The sequence below is a fragment of the Budorcas taxicolor genome, chromosome 3 (genome assembly GCF_023091745.1).
Source record: "Budorcas taxicolor isolate Tak-1 chromosome 3, Takin1.1, whole genome shotgun sequence".
NCBI classification, from domain to species: Eukaryota; Metazoa; Chordata; class Mammalia; order Artiodactyla; family Bovidae; genus Budorcas; species Budorcas taxicolor.
The window spans coordinates 112,747,657-112,765,917 of record NC_068912.1 but is presented as its reverse complement, the minus strand read 5'-3'; the positions used below and the strand labels follow the sequence as shown (position 1 = coordinate 112,765,917).

Genomic DNA, 18,261 nt, shown 5'->3' with positions numbered 1-18,261 from the left:
CCCCCGAAGCTGTTAGACCTGGCCAGGCGCACACGTGGACCACCCTGGCCTCATGCGCTTGATGAGCGGCCCTTGGTCTCCAATTCAGAGGACCAGGAGACCATCTGGCCGCCTCTGCCCCCAAGCCTCCACCCGCCTCTGGCTGCACGGCTGGCCTCTGCCTCATGGCAGGCCTGCCAGAGCTTGGCTGAGGGCCCACGCCGCCTTTGGCTCCCTGACCGGCTGGATATAACTTGTTACCTGCCCCTTCAGGAGCCCTGGTGTCACAAAGGAATGACTTGGCCACTGCATCCTGTACGGGTTATGGTTCTGAGAAAAGCAAATATCATTTTTGGCTGCATTAAAAGAAGCATCATGTATAAAATAGAGGAAGGTCTCCTTTTTTTATTTCCCTGGTGCACACAGGAATGCCGTGTTAGGGTCTGGGCAGGGACAGAAGAGCCCCCCTCCCAGCCGTGGAGGCGGCCTGTCCAAGGAGACGGCTGAGGAGGCTTCCCGTGGAGGAGGAAGCAGCCAGGATGGGGCCTCAGGATGGAAGTGGATCTGGACCTCCACTTGTGAGGGACTCCACAAACAGAATAAGCTGTCTGAGGCGATGGGGGACATCCTCCTGCAGTGGGAGTGAGAAGGCAGGGTTGGAAGACCACTGTGGGACAGAGGTATGGGGGGCGGTGTGGTCCCATAGGGGATCTGACCACCAGGCTTGAGACTTCGGCTTTCAATCCAGCCAGCCACTGGTCCAGGGCACTTCTTTCCACCTTCAGAGGCGGTAGCCAGTTACCTGGAGGTTGCAGTGGGTCCTAGGGCCACGCCCCTCCCCTCCCCCCCGTGCCCCCTCCCCCCAGTTCTGAGAATGGGGGAAGGCCTGGAAACCAACCCTGCCAGGGGCCACGCCCTCCTTGTCAGGATGCTGATCAGAAGCCCAGGATTTAGATGGAGCATCTTCCCAGAAATCACAACATGGTTGGGGTTTTTAGGCCCTCAGACCCTTTGAGAACCGGATGAATCCCTGGAAGATTCAGACCCGTGCAACATGCTGGTCCAATTGGGGAGGGACCCCCGGATCCCAGTGAGGGGCTGATGCTCTTGGTACCTCCTTGCTGCAGACCCAGTGGGGCGGGGCGGGGAGGGGGGTCTTCCTGCACCTGAGTTTCCTAGGAGTTGGGAAAAGGGGAGAGGGTCCATTTCTGAGCCCCATGCTGCTCTTGGGTGGGGGTGGGGGGTCGTTGGTCCTAGTCTTTATCCAGCTTTTGTTTTTGGAGCTGGGAGACAGCATAGTGACTTGTGTCATCTGCTCTAAGGAGGCTTTGTCTGCTGGAGGTTACGTGTAATAATTTATAAACAGTTTCATGAAAACCGGTCAGCAATGCAACAGTCTTTTATAAGCCGAAACTCTGAAGCCATGACGTGTCTTGGGGAGTGTGAATGGGTACCACGTACGGTCGGTCATCTGAGTATCCACGTGGAGAAAACTGGCCGGAACAAGTGTGCTCAGGGACTCAGACAAACCAACGAGGCCAAGGTGGTTGCTAGAGATAATGGTGAAAAAAATAAGGAAAGAAGGATAGCTCCTCTCTGCAGCGCTCAGAAGAATCCTCTTGTGGCCCTGGTGTTAAACCATCTCTGGGGTTTGCAGACAGCCCCCCTACCCCAGGCCTTAGGGTCCTCACTCCAAGACTCGGTTCTAGCTTCTTTGCTGCTGCATCCAGAGCAGGTAAGCCACTATTACAAATCCCTCTCTAAATCACAAAGGTTAGGCTTCCTGGGAGGTATGGGAGACAGAGGGCCTGTCCAGGGAGCCAGTGCCAGGGCCAAGCTGGGAGACAGGGTGCAGCGTCTGGGTCTAGCCCCCAAGATTTCAGGGCTGAAATGAGGAGGGTTGAGCTTGAAAGCCCTTTTTGTTTCCTAACAGCCGTCCCGCGTGGGGTTGCCTGCTGTGCCAGAGGCTCGGCCACTGTCCCCTGGAACTCGACCCGGCCAGGCGAGGAAGGCCGTCTGGGGCTTGTGTTGGGGAGCGGGGACAGGGGCCCATAGCACCCAGGCTTCACCGCGTGCCTCATTCGCTCCTGGGGGTCGAGGGGTCCCCAGGGATCCGGAGGGTGCGGGTCTGGGACTCAGACCCCATAGACAAGCGCCCCGGCTGCCGGCTGCCGGAGTCTGAAGATGCCCCCCACCAACAAAATCACCAATCATCTGATTGGAAGCCGGGACGCCCGTGAGTCACCGGACCCCGCTGGGACTCCGCGAGACCTCGAGAAGCAGGGCGGTGGGCACGGGGCTGGCCTTTGCCCTCTCCAGCCCTGGGGGCCTCCCGCCGGTCCGCGCTCCCTCGCAGCGCTCCCTGACCCGCGGAGGGGTCGGTGGGAGGCAGGCGGCGGGGAGTCCGGGGTGGGGACGAGCAGGGGTCCCCGCCGGACTCGGGCCAGAGCGCGCCGCATGCCCGCTCCCGCACCCCGAAGGCCCCCGCACGCACCCGCGCGCCCGCGGGGGACCCGGCGCATGTGCACTCCCGCACGCGCCCCGCGAGCACGGCGACACCCCCGCACCCCCCACCCCGCTCGCCGACACACTCACGCGCGGACACAAGGAGACTCGGGGGGCGCGCACCTGGGGTGCCGCCGAGCCGCACCGCGGCCCCTTTATTCGCTTCAGGAGGCGGAAAACTTCCTCAGCGCGACCACCACGAGCGCCAGCACCACGCAGGTGGCCAGCAGGGCGGCGATGACGATGGCGGCGATGGCGCCCGGCCCCAGCGAGCCTGCGGAGGACGGGGCGAGGGGGCCGGGTCAGCCAGAGGCCCGCCGCCCGCCCCGCACCCTCCCCCCACCTCTCCTTCCCGCCCGACCCCCACCCCTGCACACCCACCCCCGCCCGCACTGCGACCCGCACCCGCGTCCCGTGTCAGCCAGAGGCCCGCCCCCACCTCTCCCCCCGGCCCGCCCCCGCCCGTTTCCCCATCCCCGCCCCCGCCCCCGCCCCCGCCCCCACCTCTCCCCCCGGCCCGCCCCCGCCCGTTTCCCCATCCCCGCCCCCGCCCCCGCCCCCGCCCCCACCTCTCCCCCCGGCCCGCCCCCGCCCGTTTCCCCATCCCCGCCCCCGCCCCCGCCCCCGCCCCCGCCCCCACCTCTCCCCCCGGCCCGCCCCCGCCCGTTTCCCCATCCCCGCCCCCGCCCCCGCCCCCGCCCCCGCCCCCACCTCTCCCCCCGGCCCGCCCGCCCGTTTCCCCATCCCCGCCCCCGCCCCCGCCCCCGCCCCCACCTCTCCCCCCGGCCCGCCCCCGCCCGTTTCCCCATCCCCGCCCCCGCCCCCGCCCCCGCCCCCACCTCTCCCCCCGGCCCGCCCCCGCCCGTTTCCCCGCCCCCGCCCCCGCCCCCGCCCCCGCCCCCTCCTCCTGGCCCGCCCCCGACCTCTGCACGCTCGCACCCCGCACCCGCACCCCGCCTCTGTTCCCGGCCCCGCCCCCTACCCCTCCTCCTGGCCCGCCCCCATCCCTGCTCCCAACCCCTATTCCTGCGCCCACCCCCACCTCCGCACCCGCACCCCAGTTCCGGCACCCGCGCCCCGCGCCCCGCCCCCGCCCCCCTACCCCTTCCTCCCGGGCCGCCCCCACTCCTGTCCCCACCCCCCATTCCGCACCCCCACCTCCGCACCCCCACCCCTGCCCCCGGCCCCGCCCTACTGCCCCTTCCTCCTGCCCCCCATCCTTTCCCCTCACCCCCCGCCCCCGCACACCGTGCCCCCGGCCCGCGCCCCCCCGCCCCTTACCCCTCAGTGTCCCGCCTCCGCCCCGCTTTCCCCACCTCCCGCCCCCGCCGTACCCCCGCCCTGGTCCAGGCGCTCCTGGGCGGTGCTGTCCTCGGGGCTCGGCGTGGCGGTGTGCGCGGGTGGGCCGCTGACTGCCGGCTCCCAGGCGGGGCTGGTGCTCTCCACGGGGTCTTCTCCTGACGGCAGCTCCGCGGGCTCGTTCCACAGGGTGGGCGCGGGCTCCTGCGGGCCCTCGGCTGCAAGGCCAAGGACAGGTGTAGTAGGTCCCCCGGGCGGTAGGTCCGACGAGACATCCCCGCCGTTGAACGACTGGGAAGGGGTGCTTCGCGGTGCTTTGCCGGAGGCCGTGGGGGGGTCCCACGTGTGGCCCTGGACCCCCTACTGGGGCCAGGCTGCCTCCCACCCAGGACGGGACAGGTTGATGGTGGCGGGGGCCACCCACAGGAGAAAGCTGGGAGAACTGGGGGCTCACAGGGAGCTTCAGGGCAGTAGGGACCATGGTGGGGGAACAACAGTGGGGGTCACGATGCTCCCCAGCAGTGCCTGCGGACCCCAGCTGAACTGCTGGGGGTCTGTGGGCCTAGGGCAGTGACACTTCTAAGGGGTCCTCTCCCCACACAGGGCAGCCTTCACCCTGGAAAGGGCGCCAGGACAGGGAAGCAATGTCCTGTCCAGAGACCGGGGACTCTGCCCACCAGGTGGTGAGGGGCAGCCGTCCTGGGAGGTGGAGAGGAAAGGCCCACCCCCACCCCTGGGCAGCCAGCCCGGCTTCTCCTTGACCGTAGCCCCAGGGCCTGGGGTCCCGCTCCCACACATGGCTCCACATGCCCCCCAATGTCTGAGGCTTAAAGCGCAAGAGCCTCTGTACCCGGAGAAACCGTGATGCCTGGGCTTTGCTCCCTCCAGACCAGACAGGGGCAGAGGGCTGGGCAGGAGTGTCTGCGGAGCTTGTTCAGGAAGCTCCAGGAGACCCTCACCCCAACCCTAGCAGGGGCTGGATCAGCAGGGCAGCCTCTGGGCAGTGTTTTTTTTGCAGGACCCTTTCTTCGCTGGTAGGTCGGCAGGTTCAGGGTACACAGGGGCCCCCAGAGGGCAGGACAAGAATCTGGCATGGGAACTCCAGCCCCACCCCCACCCCCACTGTGGCCCCAGACACCCCAGTCTTGCTCCCCCTTCAAGAATCCTAGCCTGAGGAGCTACACAGCAACACCCCAGCCCTGGGCCCATCCAGCCTTCTCAGACCCCCAGTCAAGTTCAAGACCAGGCTCCAGGCTTCCCACCCCAGCTGCTGAGTGAGCTGGGTGTGATCCAGGGATGCTGGAGTGGGCTGAGTGGGCATCGCAACACACCGTCCCAGTGACACCAGCAGGGAACTGTGTGTCCCTGCTTCCGAGGAGACCGGGGCTAAGGGTAAACTTAGGTGGGCGTTGGCAGTTAAGTGCTCCTGGGGACTGAAGCCTCGGACAGCACAGTCACAGGTTGTACCTTCCCAGAAACTTCCCTGGAAGTTGTGGTTCAGTCAGTATAGCCCTGGTGCCGGTGGTTAACAATCCGGCTGCCAGTGCAGCAGGCGCAGGAGACCCGGGTTCAGTCCCTGGGTCGGGAAGAGCCTCTGGAGAAGGAAATGGCCCCCCACTCCAGTACTCTTGCCTGGAGAATCCCATGGACGGAGGAGCCTGGTGGGCTACAGTCTTTGGGGTTGCCAAAGAGTTGGACACGACTGAGCACTTAGCAGCAGCAGCAGCAAGACAAGCCTTGGCTGGTCTCCCTGCCAGTTCCTGGGGCACCTTTCACTCTTGGGGCCTCCACCCCCGAGGCCTGCCCCCCACACACACACACCGCTCCGGACCCTGGGCACAGACAAGCCAGACCCACACCCTGCTTCCAGGCTCAACACCTCCTGGAGAGGGGGTGCTCTGGGAAGACACAAAGGTATTTGCAGGGGTCTCTGCCAACAGTTTCCACTTGAGCCAAATCATGAGTGAACAGCCAAAGCCAAATTCCAGGACAGTCCTCAAATAACTAGGTCTTCAAAAATATTAAGGTCGCGAGAGACAGAGAGTGAGGGGCTGTTCCGGATTAGAGACTGAGGAGTTCTGGCAACACAACGCAACGTGAGATCCTGGAGGGGCCTGTGGGGTCCACTGGCGAACCGTGAGCCAGGCTGCAGGGCAAGGAAGAGTACTGCAGCCTTGTGCACGTCTTGACTGGGGTAACTGACTCTGCTGTGTAAGAGAATACCCTTTTCTCAGAAGTATTTAGGGGCAAACGGGCACGGGGTCTGTAGCTTAACCATCAGATGGTTCAGCAAGTTAGGTGAGCGAGTAGACAGAGCCGGGAAGACATACGAGAAAATATGGCAAAAAGTTGGTGGTCGGTGAATCCAGGAGAAGAGTCTACTGGAATGGGTTATTCCTGTAACTTTCCTGTAAACTTAAGATCTTTTCATGATGAAACTTTACGGGGTCCCCAGCTCCCCAGGCCCTGTCCCTGGCCGCCTCTCTCAGGCCTCGGCTGGATCAGTGGCGAGGATCAGCTTGCAGGCAGGGACCACTATCATGCTCCCAGGCCTTGCCCCGGCCTGGGCCCCTTTTCCGAAACATCCCTGGTGAGGAGACCTCCTGGGGTGGAAGGTCCCTGCACCCAGTGGGTGGAAGCTCCTCTCTCCAGGGCCCCAGCTGAGCTGCAGTGCTGGGGTCTGGGGGCCACCCTGCTCTAGCACCCACTTCAGTGACTTTCCTGTGACTCTGTCAGGGCTCTCTTGTCGCTGCCTGGAAGGGCTGAGGTCTGCCACCTGGCAGCTGCCTACAGAGGGCTCCATGCCCTTGGCATGCTTGCCTCGGGCTCCCCAGGGCTGAACAGAAAGAAAGGCCTGGGTCTGAGGTTGGGTAGCATCACCGATTTAATGGACATGAACTTGGCATGCTGCAGTCCGTGGGGTTGCAAAGAGTCAGACACGACTGAGTGACTGAGCAGGCCCTGGGGTCTAAGGCTCACAGACTGTGCGTCTCCCAGATAAACGGACAGGCCCCCTGGTTGCAGCTTGCTCACCACACACCCAAGCCAGAGCAGCAGCCAGGCACCTCCCTGTCCCACCTCCAGCCAAAGCTCACCCCCAGCTGCCAGGCATCTGGCCCAGGGAAGCCTCCACAACTGGGCATCAGGCCCTGCCAAAATGGGTGGCATCAGAGGAACCAGCCCCTAGCTAAGTGAGAGGAGTGACAGGCCCCTCAGTGCCTAGAGAGCCGGGGCTCTCTCCCAAGAGCTGGCTGTCACTCTCTGCCCTCTGCCAGAGCCTGTGGGGGCCATCTCTGGGGGAGAAGGGGGCCCTCTGAGCAAGGTACTTGGGAGGCCCACCCAGCCCCTCTCCCTGTCTGCCCCTCCCCTGCAAAAGCCTGGACCCTTCCTGTTAGACACACCAGCCCAGGCGTAATGCACGCACCCCCACCCACACCCACACACACCCTCCAAAACCCAGCCAGCTCTGAAGCTTGAGGGGCTGCCCCACTGTCTTCCAAATCAGAGAAAGAAAAGAAAGTGAAGTCGTTCAGTCGTGTCCGACTCTTTGCAGTTCCATGGACTGTAGCCTACCAGGCTTCTCCATCCATTGGGTTTTCCAGGCAAGAGTACTGGAGTGGGTTGCCATTTCCTTCTCCAGGGATCTTCCCCACCCAGGGATCAAACCCAGGTCTCTTGCATTGCAGGCAGATTCTTTACCAGCTGAGCCATAAGGGAAGCCCAAGAATACTGGAGTGGGTAGCCTATCCCTTCTCCAGCGGATCTTCCCGACCCAGGAATTAAACCCGGGTCTCCGGTATTGCAGGCGGATTCTTCACCAGCTGAGCTATGAGCCAAATCAGAGCGAAGTGAAAGTGAAAGTCAGTTAGTCGTGTCCGACTCTTTGCGACCTCCATGGACTGTACAGTCCATGGAATTCTCTAGGCCAGAAAACTGGAGTGGGTAGCCTTTCCCTTTCTCCAGGGGATCTTCCCAACCCAGGGATTGAACCCAGGTCTTCCGGATTGCAAGCAGACGCTTTACCCTCTGAGCCATCAGGGAAGCCAAACCAGAGGTCTGGGTCCAAATCCGGCTCCATCACCCCGGGACCACAGCAGTCTGGCTCCGCCGCCGGCCTGCCCTCCCCGACCTGTGAATCGGGGGTTGGGCCGTGCCTCTCCCAGCCCTCCAAGTTGGTGACCATGCTGTCAAGGCCATCGTCAGCTGCTGCCTCTGCCCCCCACCCCAGGCCTTTAGGGCCTGGGCAGCATGGCCCTGGTCCCTCTGTGGGCTCCGCGGCTGCCGCAGCTGACCGTCACAGGAGACCCCCCTGCCCCGCAAGGCTGATCCAGGCTGCACGAACTCATCGGGGCCCCAGGCTCCCGGCCAGCCCAGGTGGGCATCCCCAAGGCACACACACATGGGCCAGAACCACAGCCTGAACTCAAGTCCCCAGCCCTCCCACCAAGGAGGTGCAGCTGCCAGGGAGAGGGGGCGGCCGTTTTCCTGTCCTCATCTGCTTGCCTCCGGGCTGTGCAGTTTGCTGGGGTGACAGGGGAGACAGCTCTATCCCCCAAACCTACCCTTGTGGGGAGCTGGGTACAGGAGCACTTCTCCAGGGGGCTCCCCACTGCAGGCCCCATCTGAGGAGGGGGGAAGGTGGGACAGAAGTGCCAGGCAGCGGGGCTGGCATGAGGGCAGGTGTGGAGGCTGGGACCCAGAGGGGTAGGTGTGGAAGGCGGGCAGAGGTGCGACGTGAGGATGGAAGACGGTGGGGGGATAAGGACTGGTGTGAGCACATCCTGTGACTCCGCCGCTCTGGCCAGAGAAGCCAGAAGTGGGGGCCTTGTGACCTTGCCACAGGCCTGGGCACTGTGGGCTCCCCCTCCCTGCCCCAGCCCCAGCCCCACTGCCCCCAGCCGCCCTGCCTTTCGGTAAATAAGTTTGTTTAACGCTTACCCTGACCACTGGGCCCCGAGGCCAGGCGCCTGAGCTCACAGACGGCCTTTGTGTGGCCATGAAGGGCCTTTTCATCGGGGCCCTGGCCTCCCGCCCGTTCAACCTGGCTTGCTCCCTCCGCCGCAGTAGCTGTGGCCACAGGCGACCGGCAGGGAGGGTGGCAGGCCAGGCCTGGATCTCAGCCACAGGGCCACCCCAGCCTCCCTGCTTGGGACCAACCCCAGCCCAGAGAGCAAGCGGGCCAGGGGCCTGTCGGGCCAGGCGCACACCTGCTCTGAGCCTCTAGCCCGCGGAGGGCAGCTAAGAGCCTCCCCGACACACTCCTGCCCCGACCGGCAGGAGGAACAGCAGCCCCACCGGAGCCCAGAGGCGCTGGGGTGGGGCTGGCTGGCCTGGCCCTGGGCAGGACCTGAGCCGGGGAGTCGGGAGGTGAGGCCAGGTGAGGTCCCCATGCCGCCCACCACGAGGCCATGCCCGGCATTCCTGTGGCAGCAGAGGAAACCCACCCACCCGGGCCGTGTACGCCCCGTCCGACCAGGCACCTCTGGCCGGCAGCCTCAGCTGGAAGAGCTTGGCTGCGTGGGCACCCAGGAATGGGACAGAAGCTGCCCACACGGGCCCCAGACTCAGGGACAGACAGGGCGCCAGCACCTTCGCCTCCACCCGCTTTGACCACCGGGCGGGAGAAGCCGTGTCACTGGGGTGGGTGGGGCCCACGGGAGCCACGGAAAATGCCACCCTACTTTGGGTCACTTCCCCAGGGCCCCGGGCACCGCGCCAGGCCCCTGGCTCGCCCACCCAAAGGCAGGCGAGGCAAGGAGGGTGTTCTGCCGCGAGACTCCCCTGCACCCAGCAGAGGGGCTGGGGACGTTTCCACACATTCTCCCAACCTGTACTGAGGGCCACCAGCCGCCTGGCCCGGCCCGCAAGCCTGTGCGCCCGGGAGACCTACAGAGACTCTCCTGCCTGGGAGGCAGAGGTCCTGGGGTTATCACGGCCACACGGAAGGGGAGAGGTGCAGGGCGCCTGAGGAACAGCGAGGAGGACAGAACCAGAAGCAGAGGCAGCCTGTGAGCTGCTTCTAGGGCTTCTGGAGAGAGCCCGGGGGCCCACGGGATCCTCACTGCCCCCCACCCCGTTTCCTCCCGGGTCTGTGCCTGAGTGCGTGGCTGCGGGAGTCACCCCAGGCCTCACCTCCTCTCGCGGCTCTCCCCAGCACACATCCACACGATGCCCAGATCTGCAGACGCCCCCCAAAACCCACGCTGCAGAGAGGGTCTCCAGCCCCCAACCACTGGTTTCTCCAGCCCCAGGACTCCCCACAGGAGCCCTGACACCCTGCCCTCCTGGCCACAGGAGAGGGCTTTCTTCCAGGAGAGAGACCACCTGGAAGCCTGTGCCTCTCAGGCTTTGCAGCCGGTCTGGGCCAGCCCCTCCCAGCGCAGGGCCCCACAGCTGTGTCCACACCGGGGCTCGGATCCCCGGGAACCCACCACTTCGAGGCTGGCGGGACTCTTTTCGCCAGACCCCAGACCCGGGCTGCTTTCAAGCCTCAGTGCGAGAGCATCAGGCCAGCATCCTCCTGGTTTTACAGAGGGGTTTCTGGTCCTGTGCTCCCCTCTGAAATGTTTTTCTTAGAATGGAAATAGTACCTTCTCAAAGGACATTTGAGAAAACCAGCAGGGAAGGGTCTCTAGGGCTTCAAAACGTAAATGGCAGAGCTCCGTGGACCTAACATCTGGGGCCCTCTGCCTGTCAGCTGCTTGTCCTGTGCCTGGTGTCCCCTCCTGACTCCCACCCAGATTCTCAAGGCCTTCCTTCAGATTTTAGGGTGCTGGAGTGGCCCCCACCTCCCCTGGGCAGCTAAGGTCCCTGGCCCTGCTCCCCAAGTCACCGTCCTGCTTCAGAGGTCACAGTCTCTGTGACGAACAAGTCCCAGAGGCCTCCGACACGTAGCTGCCAGCCTGTGTGCCAGAGGAGCCCTTCCCGGAATCACCCCAAATGGTCACCCCATCCCGGTGAATGGCTTTGCCCGGTGGGCCTTAAGGCGCTTCTTCGCCTCGGGAGGCCGGTGGCTGGGAGCACCCTTACCTGTGAGCACCGCAGGCGCCAGGACCCCGCAGAGGAGCAGCAGCACCGTGCGCAGGGCCAGACAGGACGCCATCCTGGCCGGGGGGCACGCGTGGCCAGCGGGCGGGAGGCACCGAGGACTGAGCTGCTCAACTTCAGGGCAGAGGGAGCGAGGCATCAAAGGGCTGGGGAGGGTTTTCATCAATGCAAACTCTGTCCTCCTGGGACACCGTGCCCGCCCCCCACACATGAACGCACACACACACACACACAGCCAAGCTCACAGAGCTGACTGCTTCCCTGAACTCTGGAGCAGCCCCACCCTCAGAGAGGGCAAGAGGAAATCGCTCTTTCCCTCTCTCCTCCTTCTCTCTCTGTCTCTTCCTCTCACACACGCATATGCACAGACACGCACGCACCTAGGCCACTGAGATTCTGAAGCCCCCACGTGCAGAAGACTCACCCAGGGTGACTGCAGACGCAACGGCTCTAGCTCTTTTTCCCAGGGGGTCGCGCGTGAGCCCAGGAATCTGCATTTCAGTGCTCAAGGCCCAGGCCTGAGCCACTGCCACCGTGGGCTGGCAGCGCCGAGCAGGGCCAGGCTCTGCTCACATCTGGGCTCTGGACCCCTGGCAGGGAGCGGGTGCTCAACGGAGCTCGGTGTAGCCATGCTCCCGAAGCCGTTTCCAGCCAGCCTTCTAGCAAGCTCTCCTCTCTCCGGAAAAACCCACGGCATTAAACGCCCTGGTTCCCTTCTTCCCGCTTTCTGTTCTCCCAGGTGTCTGGGACTTGAAATACCACTCGTGTGTTCATGACATCCGTGTCCAGCCTGGGTCTGGCCCCGTCACCCGCTGGCTCCCGGAAGGCCCCAAGGGCATCTAATGAGCGTCTCCAACTTAGCATTGCCAAAACAAACCTGACGCCCCTGCCTCCCCATCCCTGCTCAGTTAAATTCCAGCTCCCCACCTTCCAGATGTTGCAGCCACATAAAATTCATCAGCGGTCTTTTCCACTTACTCCCCACGTCTAATCTCTCAGAAAGTACACCCTCCTACAGCACACCCCTCGTGGTTCCCCACTACTTTTAGGATAAAAAGTCAAACTAAGGACTTATGTTCAGTCTGATGGCCTTGACAAAGTTCCTCCAGTACACCAAACTCCACTCTTCCTCAGGGCCTTTGCACTTGCTGCCCTCTCTCCCAGAAAGCAGTCTCTCAGCTCAGGACATAGCTACCTCCTTAGCCCCACTCAGGTCTCAGCTCTGAGCAGTCAGTTCCCCACCCACTCATCACACTTCTTTAAATTTCTTCTTAGCGTTTATATTTATGTGAAACTTTGCTGTCTCTTACTTTTGGGGGTGGGTAATTTTCTGAAGTGAAGGGAAAGTCGCTCAGTCATGTCCAGCGCTTTGCGACCCCATGGACTATATAGTCCATGGAATTCTCCAGGCCAGAATACTGGAGTGGATAGCCTTTCCCTTCACCAGGGGACCTTCCCGACCCAGGAATTGAACCGGGGTCTCCTGTGCTGCAGGTGGATTCTTTACCAACTGAGCTATCAGGGAAGCCCAGTGTCTCCACAGCAATTTTTTGAGGAATGACCTAAATATTGTGAAGTACACAAATTTTATGCTTACAGCTTGATGGACTTTCATACACATATACACCTGTGTAAACATCACCCAGATAGATGTAGAATGAGCAGGATTCCTCCTGCCCCTCCCTATCAGTGCCCTCAAAGTGCTGATCTGTCTTCTCTTGTTATAGATTAGCTTTCCAGTCAGTGGAATCGTATGGCGTGAACTCTTATGTCTGGCTTTTGTTCAGTGTTCTGTGAGATTCATCCATATTGTTGCATGTAGCAGTGACTCATTCTTTTCCATTGCTGAATATGGCATTGCCAACTCAATGGACGTGAGTTTGAGCAAGCTCTGGGAGATGGTGAAGGACAGGGAAGCCTGTCCTTGGGGTTGCAAAGAGTCGGACATGACTGAGCAACAGAGCAATTTAGTTGCCACAAATTACCCATTCTTTTATCCATTTTTTAAGTATCAATTTGGGGTATTTCCAGGACTGAACTTCTACAAATATGGCTCCTATAGGTATTCTCATACCTACCTTTGGAGAACATGTACACTTATTTTTCTTGGTTATGTATCCAAAGATGGAAGATTGGATATATACACTACCATGTGTAAATTAGACAGCTAGTGGGGACCGAGCTCAGCTCGGAGCTCTGTGATGACCCAGAGAGGTGGGAGTGAGCGGGGTGGGAGGGAGGTTCAAGAGCGAGGGAATATATGTATGCGTATGGCTGGTTCACTTCACTGTACAGCAGAAACTAACGTAACATTGTAAAGCGATTATATTCCAATTAAGAAAAAAAAAAAAAAAGAATTGCTAGGCTAGGGTACAATGTTTAGATTCTATAGAGGCTGCCGAGCCACTTTTCAATGCGTCCTCAGACTCATCAATAGTCTGAGTCCCAGTTCCCACATCCTCACCCGTACCTGGCACTGCCAGTCTGTTTATTTCCGGCCCTCCTGGTAGGTATGTTGTGGTGTCTCAAGTGTGGCTGCATTTTCATGACTAATAAAATTGAATACATTTTTATATTAATATTTATTGACCACAGGAATATATTCCTTTGTGAAGAGCTGTTCAATTTTTTGGGGGGGGCTGATATATTTTATTAGGGAGGCCTATCACTCTGAATTTTTTAGGGTTGGTTTGTGTGTGTGTGTGTGTGTGCACCCAGATAAAACTCCTTTGTCAGACATATGTAATAGTGCCTTTAAATGAAGTGTCCATTGGCTGTCTGTCCCTACTCTGTGACTCTTAAGTCCTAGATAGCAAGGACTGGTTAGAACATGCACTGGTGCAAAAGTAATTGCAGTTTTGCATTGTTGAACTTTGCCATCTGATATGGGAATAATTCTTAAATAAATGTGGTTATGTTATACATCATTTTAATACAAATTTCTTGCTTTATGTTTTTTGCTAATTTAATTATTATATATTTATTTGTAGTTTAGACTATGGAAATGATGTTAGGCAAAAAGCAAATTCAAGCAATTTTCTTATTCTCATTCAAAATGGGTCACAAAGCAGCGGAGACAACTCACAACATCAGAAACATTTGGCCCAGGAACTACTGATGAATGTACAGTACAGCGGTGGTTCAAGAAGCTTTGCAAAGGAGATGAGATCCTTGAAGATGAGCAGCCTAGTAGCTGGCCATCAGAAGTTGACACCAACTGAGAGCAATCATTGGAAGCCGATCCTCTTACAACTTCACGAGAAGTTGCTGAAGAATTCAACGTTGACCATTCTATGGATATTCAGCATTTGAAGCAAATTGGAAAGGTGAAAAAGCTGAATAAATGGGTGCCTCATAAGCCGACCATGAATTTAAAAAATCATTTGAAGTGTCATCTTCTACACAACAATGAACCATTTTTTGATTGGGTTGTGATGTGCAATGATTTTATACAACAAGCAGTGGCAACCAGCTCAGTGGTCAGACCAAGAGGCTCCAAAAAAGGGTCAGGGTCACTGGTTGGTGGCCTGCGGCTGGTCTGATCCACTATAGCTTTCTGAATCCTGGAGAAACCACTACATCTGAGAAGTATGCTCAGCAAAGTGATGAGATGCACCGAAAACTGCAACGCCTGCAGCCAGCACTGATCAACAGAAAGAGCCCAATTCTTTGTGACAACGCCTGGCGGCACGTCGCACAACCAACATTTCAAAAGCTGAATGAATCGGGCTACAAAGCTTAACTTTATCTGCCATATTCACCTGACCTCTCACCAACTGACTACCACTTCTTCCAGCACCTCAACAACTTTTTGCAGGGAAAATGCTTCCACAACCAGCAGGACATAGAAAATGCTTTCTAAGAGTTCACTGAATCCTGAAGCATGGATTTTTTTTTTTTTTTACTATAGGAGTAAACAAATTTATTTTCTCATTGGCCAAACTATGTTGATTGTAATGGTTCCTATTTTGATTAATAAAGTTTGAGCCTAGTTATAATAATTTAAAATCCAGGACCCGAAACGGCAATTCCTTTTGCACCAACCTAATAGAACCTAGTGAGGCTCCCAGGTGGCGCTAGTGGTAAAGAACTTGCCTGCCAATGCAGGAGACATACGAGACACTGGTTTGATCCCTGGGTAGGGAAGATCCCCTGGAGGAAGAAATGGCAACCCACTCCAGTATTCTTGCCTGGAGAATCCCATGGACAAAGGACCCTGGTGGGCTACAGTCCATGGGGTCGCAAGAGTCAGACACGACTTAGCGACTAAACCACCACCACTGTCTGACTTGCTCACTCATTTTTTTGTGCTGCTCATTTGCTCTGTCTCCTGTCCTCACCTTTCTATGCCCTATAGCAGAGCCAGGTCCGCAGGTCACACTCCTGAGAGATTCTTGCCAGCTGACTCCCTGTGAGCAGCTCCAGTGGAGGCACCGGTAGGAGATGAGAGATGGGAGCAGAGAAGTGACTCTCTTTCTGATTCAGATTTCTCAGAGCGTCTCTGGCGGCAGCAGCACTGGCTGCAGAAACATCAGTAACACACAGGTGCTGAGGACTGCAGGGGTAGCCTCGGAAGCCTGGAAGCGCCAGCTCCAGGATCCTTGTCAGGCGGCTGCATTCAGGCCCTTGGTGGACAGTGCTCTGGCCTGTGATCATTCTTTCTGCTCCTCCAGCCTAGGCGGGTGTCAGTTTCTGAGCTGAGTTACTCATTTGGGTTGCCTTACCTTCCCTCTTTTGTTTCTTCAGTCCTTTCAACATCTTTGCGACAAATTCCTCCATTAAGTCTCTTCTGTTTGAAATACCTTCAGTGAACTCTGTGTCCTAGTCAGACTCTGACCAATGCAGTGCTTGGTACTTGAAATGGTTCCCCAGAAACTGACCCTTAAAGATATGCTTCCCAATTTGACTTGCCACCCTGTTTGAGCTTGAGCTCACTGCCAGTGGAAAACGAGATCTGATAACACATGGCATAGCCTATATTAAGGCCTGGGGCTGTTTAGCATGAAGCGCCTATTCAAGACAAGGCTTGAAGGATCAGGTAGATGCTCTTTAGTGGTGATGATCAAGAGGATAATGAAGTGAACTGGCTACTTTTTACTGCTTTGGGTGCTTAAAGAAAAGCTCATGGCTTTCAATTTGAAGGTCAAGGCATGATCAAAGACCTGGAGCACTTCTATGACAATCTTTTAAAACTCTCTTATTTCTTATAGATACAGAGCTTAATTGGCAGCAGACCAGGCCCTGCATTTGTGTGGCTTGCAGTATCACAATCCTGAATCCACAACTGTGTCAGTTTTTTTCAGGCGAAATTCATGGTACTGATTGGGAACGAGTGAGCCCTTGAGATCTGGGATGGGGGCATTGGGATAGACTCAGATTGGAGAATCTTCCACCCACAAGTCCTCGGGCCTCCTCTACAGAAGCAGCAGGCTCCTTAGAGAAACGGCTAATTTCAAATCTAGAGACTTTAAGTGAGGAGTCTAGAATATCTCATGCCAAAGTAAGAAAGTGATCAAAGGATGATAGGGATATGGCAAAAGGACACAAAAGTCAACTTGGAGGGGCTCCAAATGGGCAACTTGTGCACAAGAAATAGTGTCAGATTATACCCTACAGTGTGTGCATGTGTGTGTGTGTGTGTGTGTGTGTGTGTGTGTGTGTAAAGTTCTTCCTTATAGTAGAATGTTAATCAGTTCAGTCCCTCAGTCATGTCCAACTCTTTGCAATCCCATGGACTGCAGCACACCAGGCCTCCCTGTCCATCACCAAGTCCTGGAGTTTACTCAAATTCATGTCCAATGCTAATAAAGTATAAGAAAGCTTGGCAAGCACTAGTTGTTCAAGCCAAGAATCACTGATGACTGCTAAAACTAGTGGATCAAAGATTGATGAGAACTGGCTATTTAGGCTCAAAGTATCTCCCATAAAGAGAAAAGTTGTTACAGTGGAGAAACCTGGCAGACATCATCTTTAAGTAATTAAAGTTACTGACATCAGGTACCTCCTGATATGATACATCAAGGACAGACATAATATCATTTCTGTTGTAATACTGCCCAATTGCATAATATGAATTAAATCATGAGAAAGTACCAAATGAAATTTAAGTGCATTCTACAAAATAATTGTCCCTTAAAAAATTCCAAGGTATGAAAGAGAAACTGTTCCAGATTAGAGGAGACTCAAGAAATGAAGTCCCGTGGACAGAGGAGCCTGGTGGGCTACAGTCCATGGGGTCGCAAGTCACACATGACTTAGCTACTAAAGCACCACCAAGAAATATGACATCTAAACACAAAAACCAACCAGGATGGCATCCTGACCTTTTCATATTTTTCCTTACAGAAGACATTAGTGAAGCAATTGGTGAAATATGAGGGAATTCTTGATATTAACAGTATCAAGTACTCTATTTTCTAATTTTAATCATTGTATTGTGGTTATGTAACAAAATGTCCTTGTTTCAAGGAAACACAGTCTGAAATGTTTAGGGTAAAGGACATAACATCTACAAGCTTGCTTTCAAATGATTCGTAAAATACAGTTACCGAGAGTCATTATTGAGGGAGTAGCTCTAGAGGTGTGGGTAAATGTTGCAACTGGAAAATCTGGATGAAAGATATGTCGGAGGTCTTTCTACTGTTCTTACAAGTTTTAAGCCTGAAATTATTCAAAATAAAAATTCCCCCTTCTCCTCAAAAAGAATCACTTTATTTCAACAACTGATGAAATAATAGACCTAGGCAATGATCATCAATGAATGTTAAAACTGCTACACAAAAGACCAATAGAACTTTTATAATGGATCATAGCAACAGGATTAACTGATGAAATCTGACAAAACTAAAAATGGGACAACCAGACAATGCTGCCTGTGATACCACAGGATGAATTCCAATTAACTATTCTTGAGGGGGAGAGGAGAATCTGAAGCTAGCTAAGTTTCTAGACCTACCAGTTTACAGAAACTGTGGGGATTGACACCATAAATACGCTCCTTGCTGGATCCATATTATGGGGGTTCTGTGGGTAAATGATCTTTTTTTTTTCAAATTTTTTTTTGATGGGAAGCTGGTTAGACTAAAAGAGACTTAAAACCTAGCAATCAAATGTGATCCATGAACCTGATTTTGATTTTGACTCAAACTTTCGTAAAAAGACACTTTTGAGATAACCTGAAAAAAATAATATACAGACTGTGTTTAGATATTAAGAATTACTCATACCATTAATGTGGTATCGGCATGAGCTTTTTTAAAGGTATGTTACAATATGCACTGAAACATGTTATGAGTGACTCAATATAGCCAGGATTTGTTTTAAAATATTCTAAGGGGAAAAGAAAATGTGAGATTAAAAAATAATTGGTAAAATGGTAGGAGTTTGTTACATTAGTTGTTAGGACAATGTTTGTGTCCTCTCAGATTTATA

General features: G+C 56.3%; 1 protein-coding gene across 1 annotated transcript; it reads right to left on the bottom strand.

The window, feature by feature from the left end:
• Window positions 1–1,445: 1,445 nt before the first annotated feature.
• SNORC (secondary ossification center associated regulator of chondrocyte maturation) lies at window positions 1,446–10,885 on the bottom strand. Its single transcript, XM_052638274.1, has 4 exons — window positions 10,813–10,885; window positions 3,819–4,001; window positions 2,608–2,758; window positions 1,446–1,529 (listed from the first exon to the last, which is right to left on the bottom strand). Exons 1-3 carry the CDS (start codon window positions 10,883–10,885, stop codon window positions 2,649–2,651), a joined length of 366 nt encoding a protein of 121 aa, XP_052494234.1. The 3' UTR covers window positions 1,446–1,529; window positions 2,608–2,648.
• Between the last annotated feature and the right edge of the window lie 7,376 nt (window positions 10,886–18,261).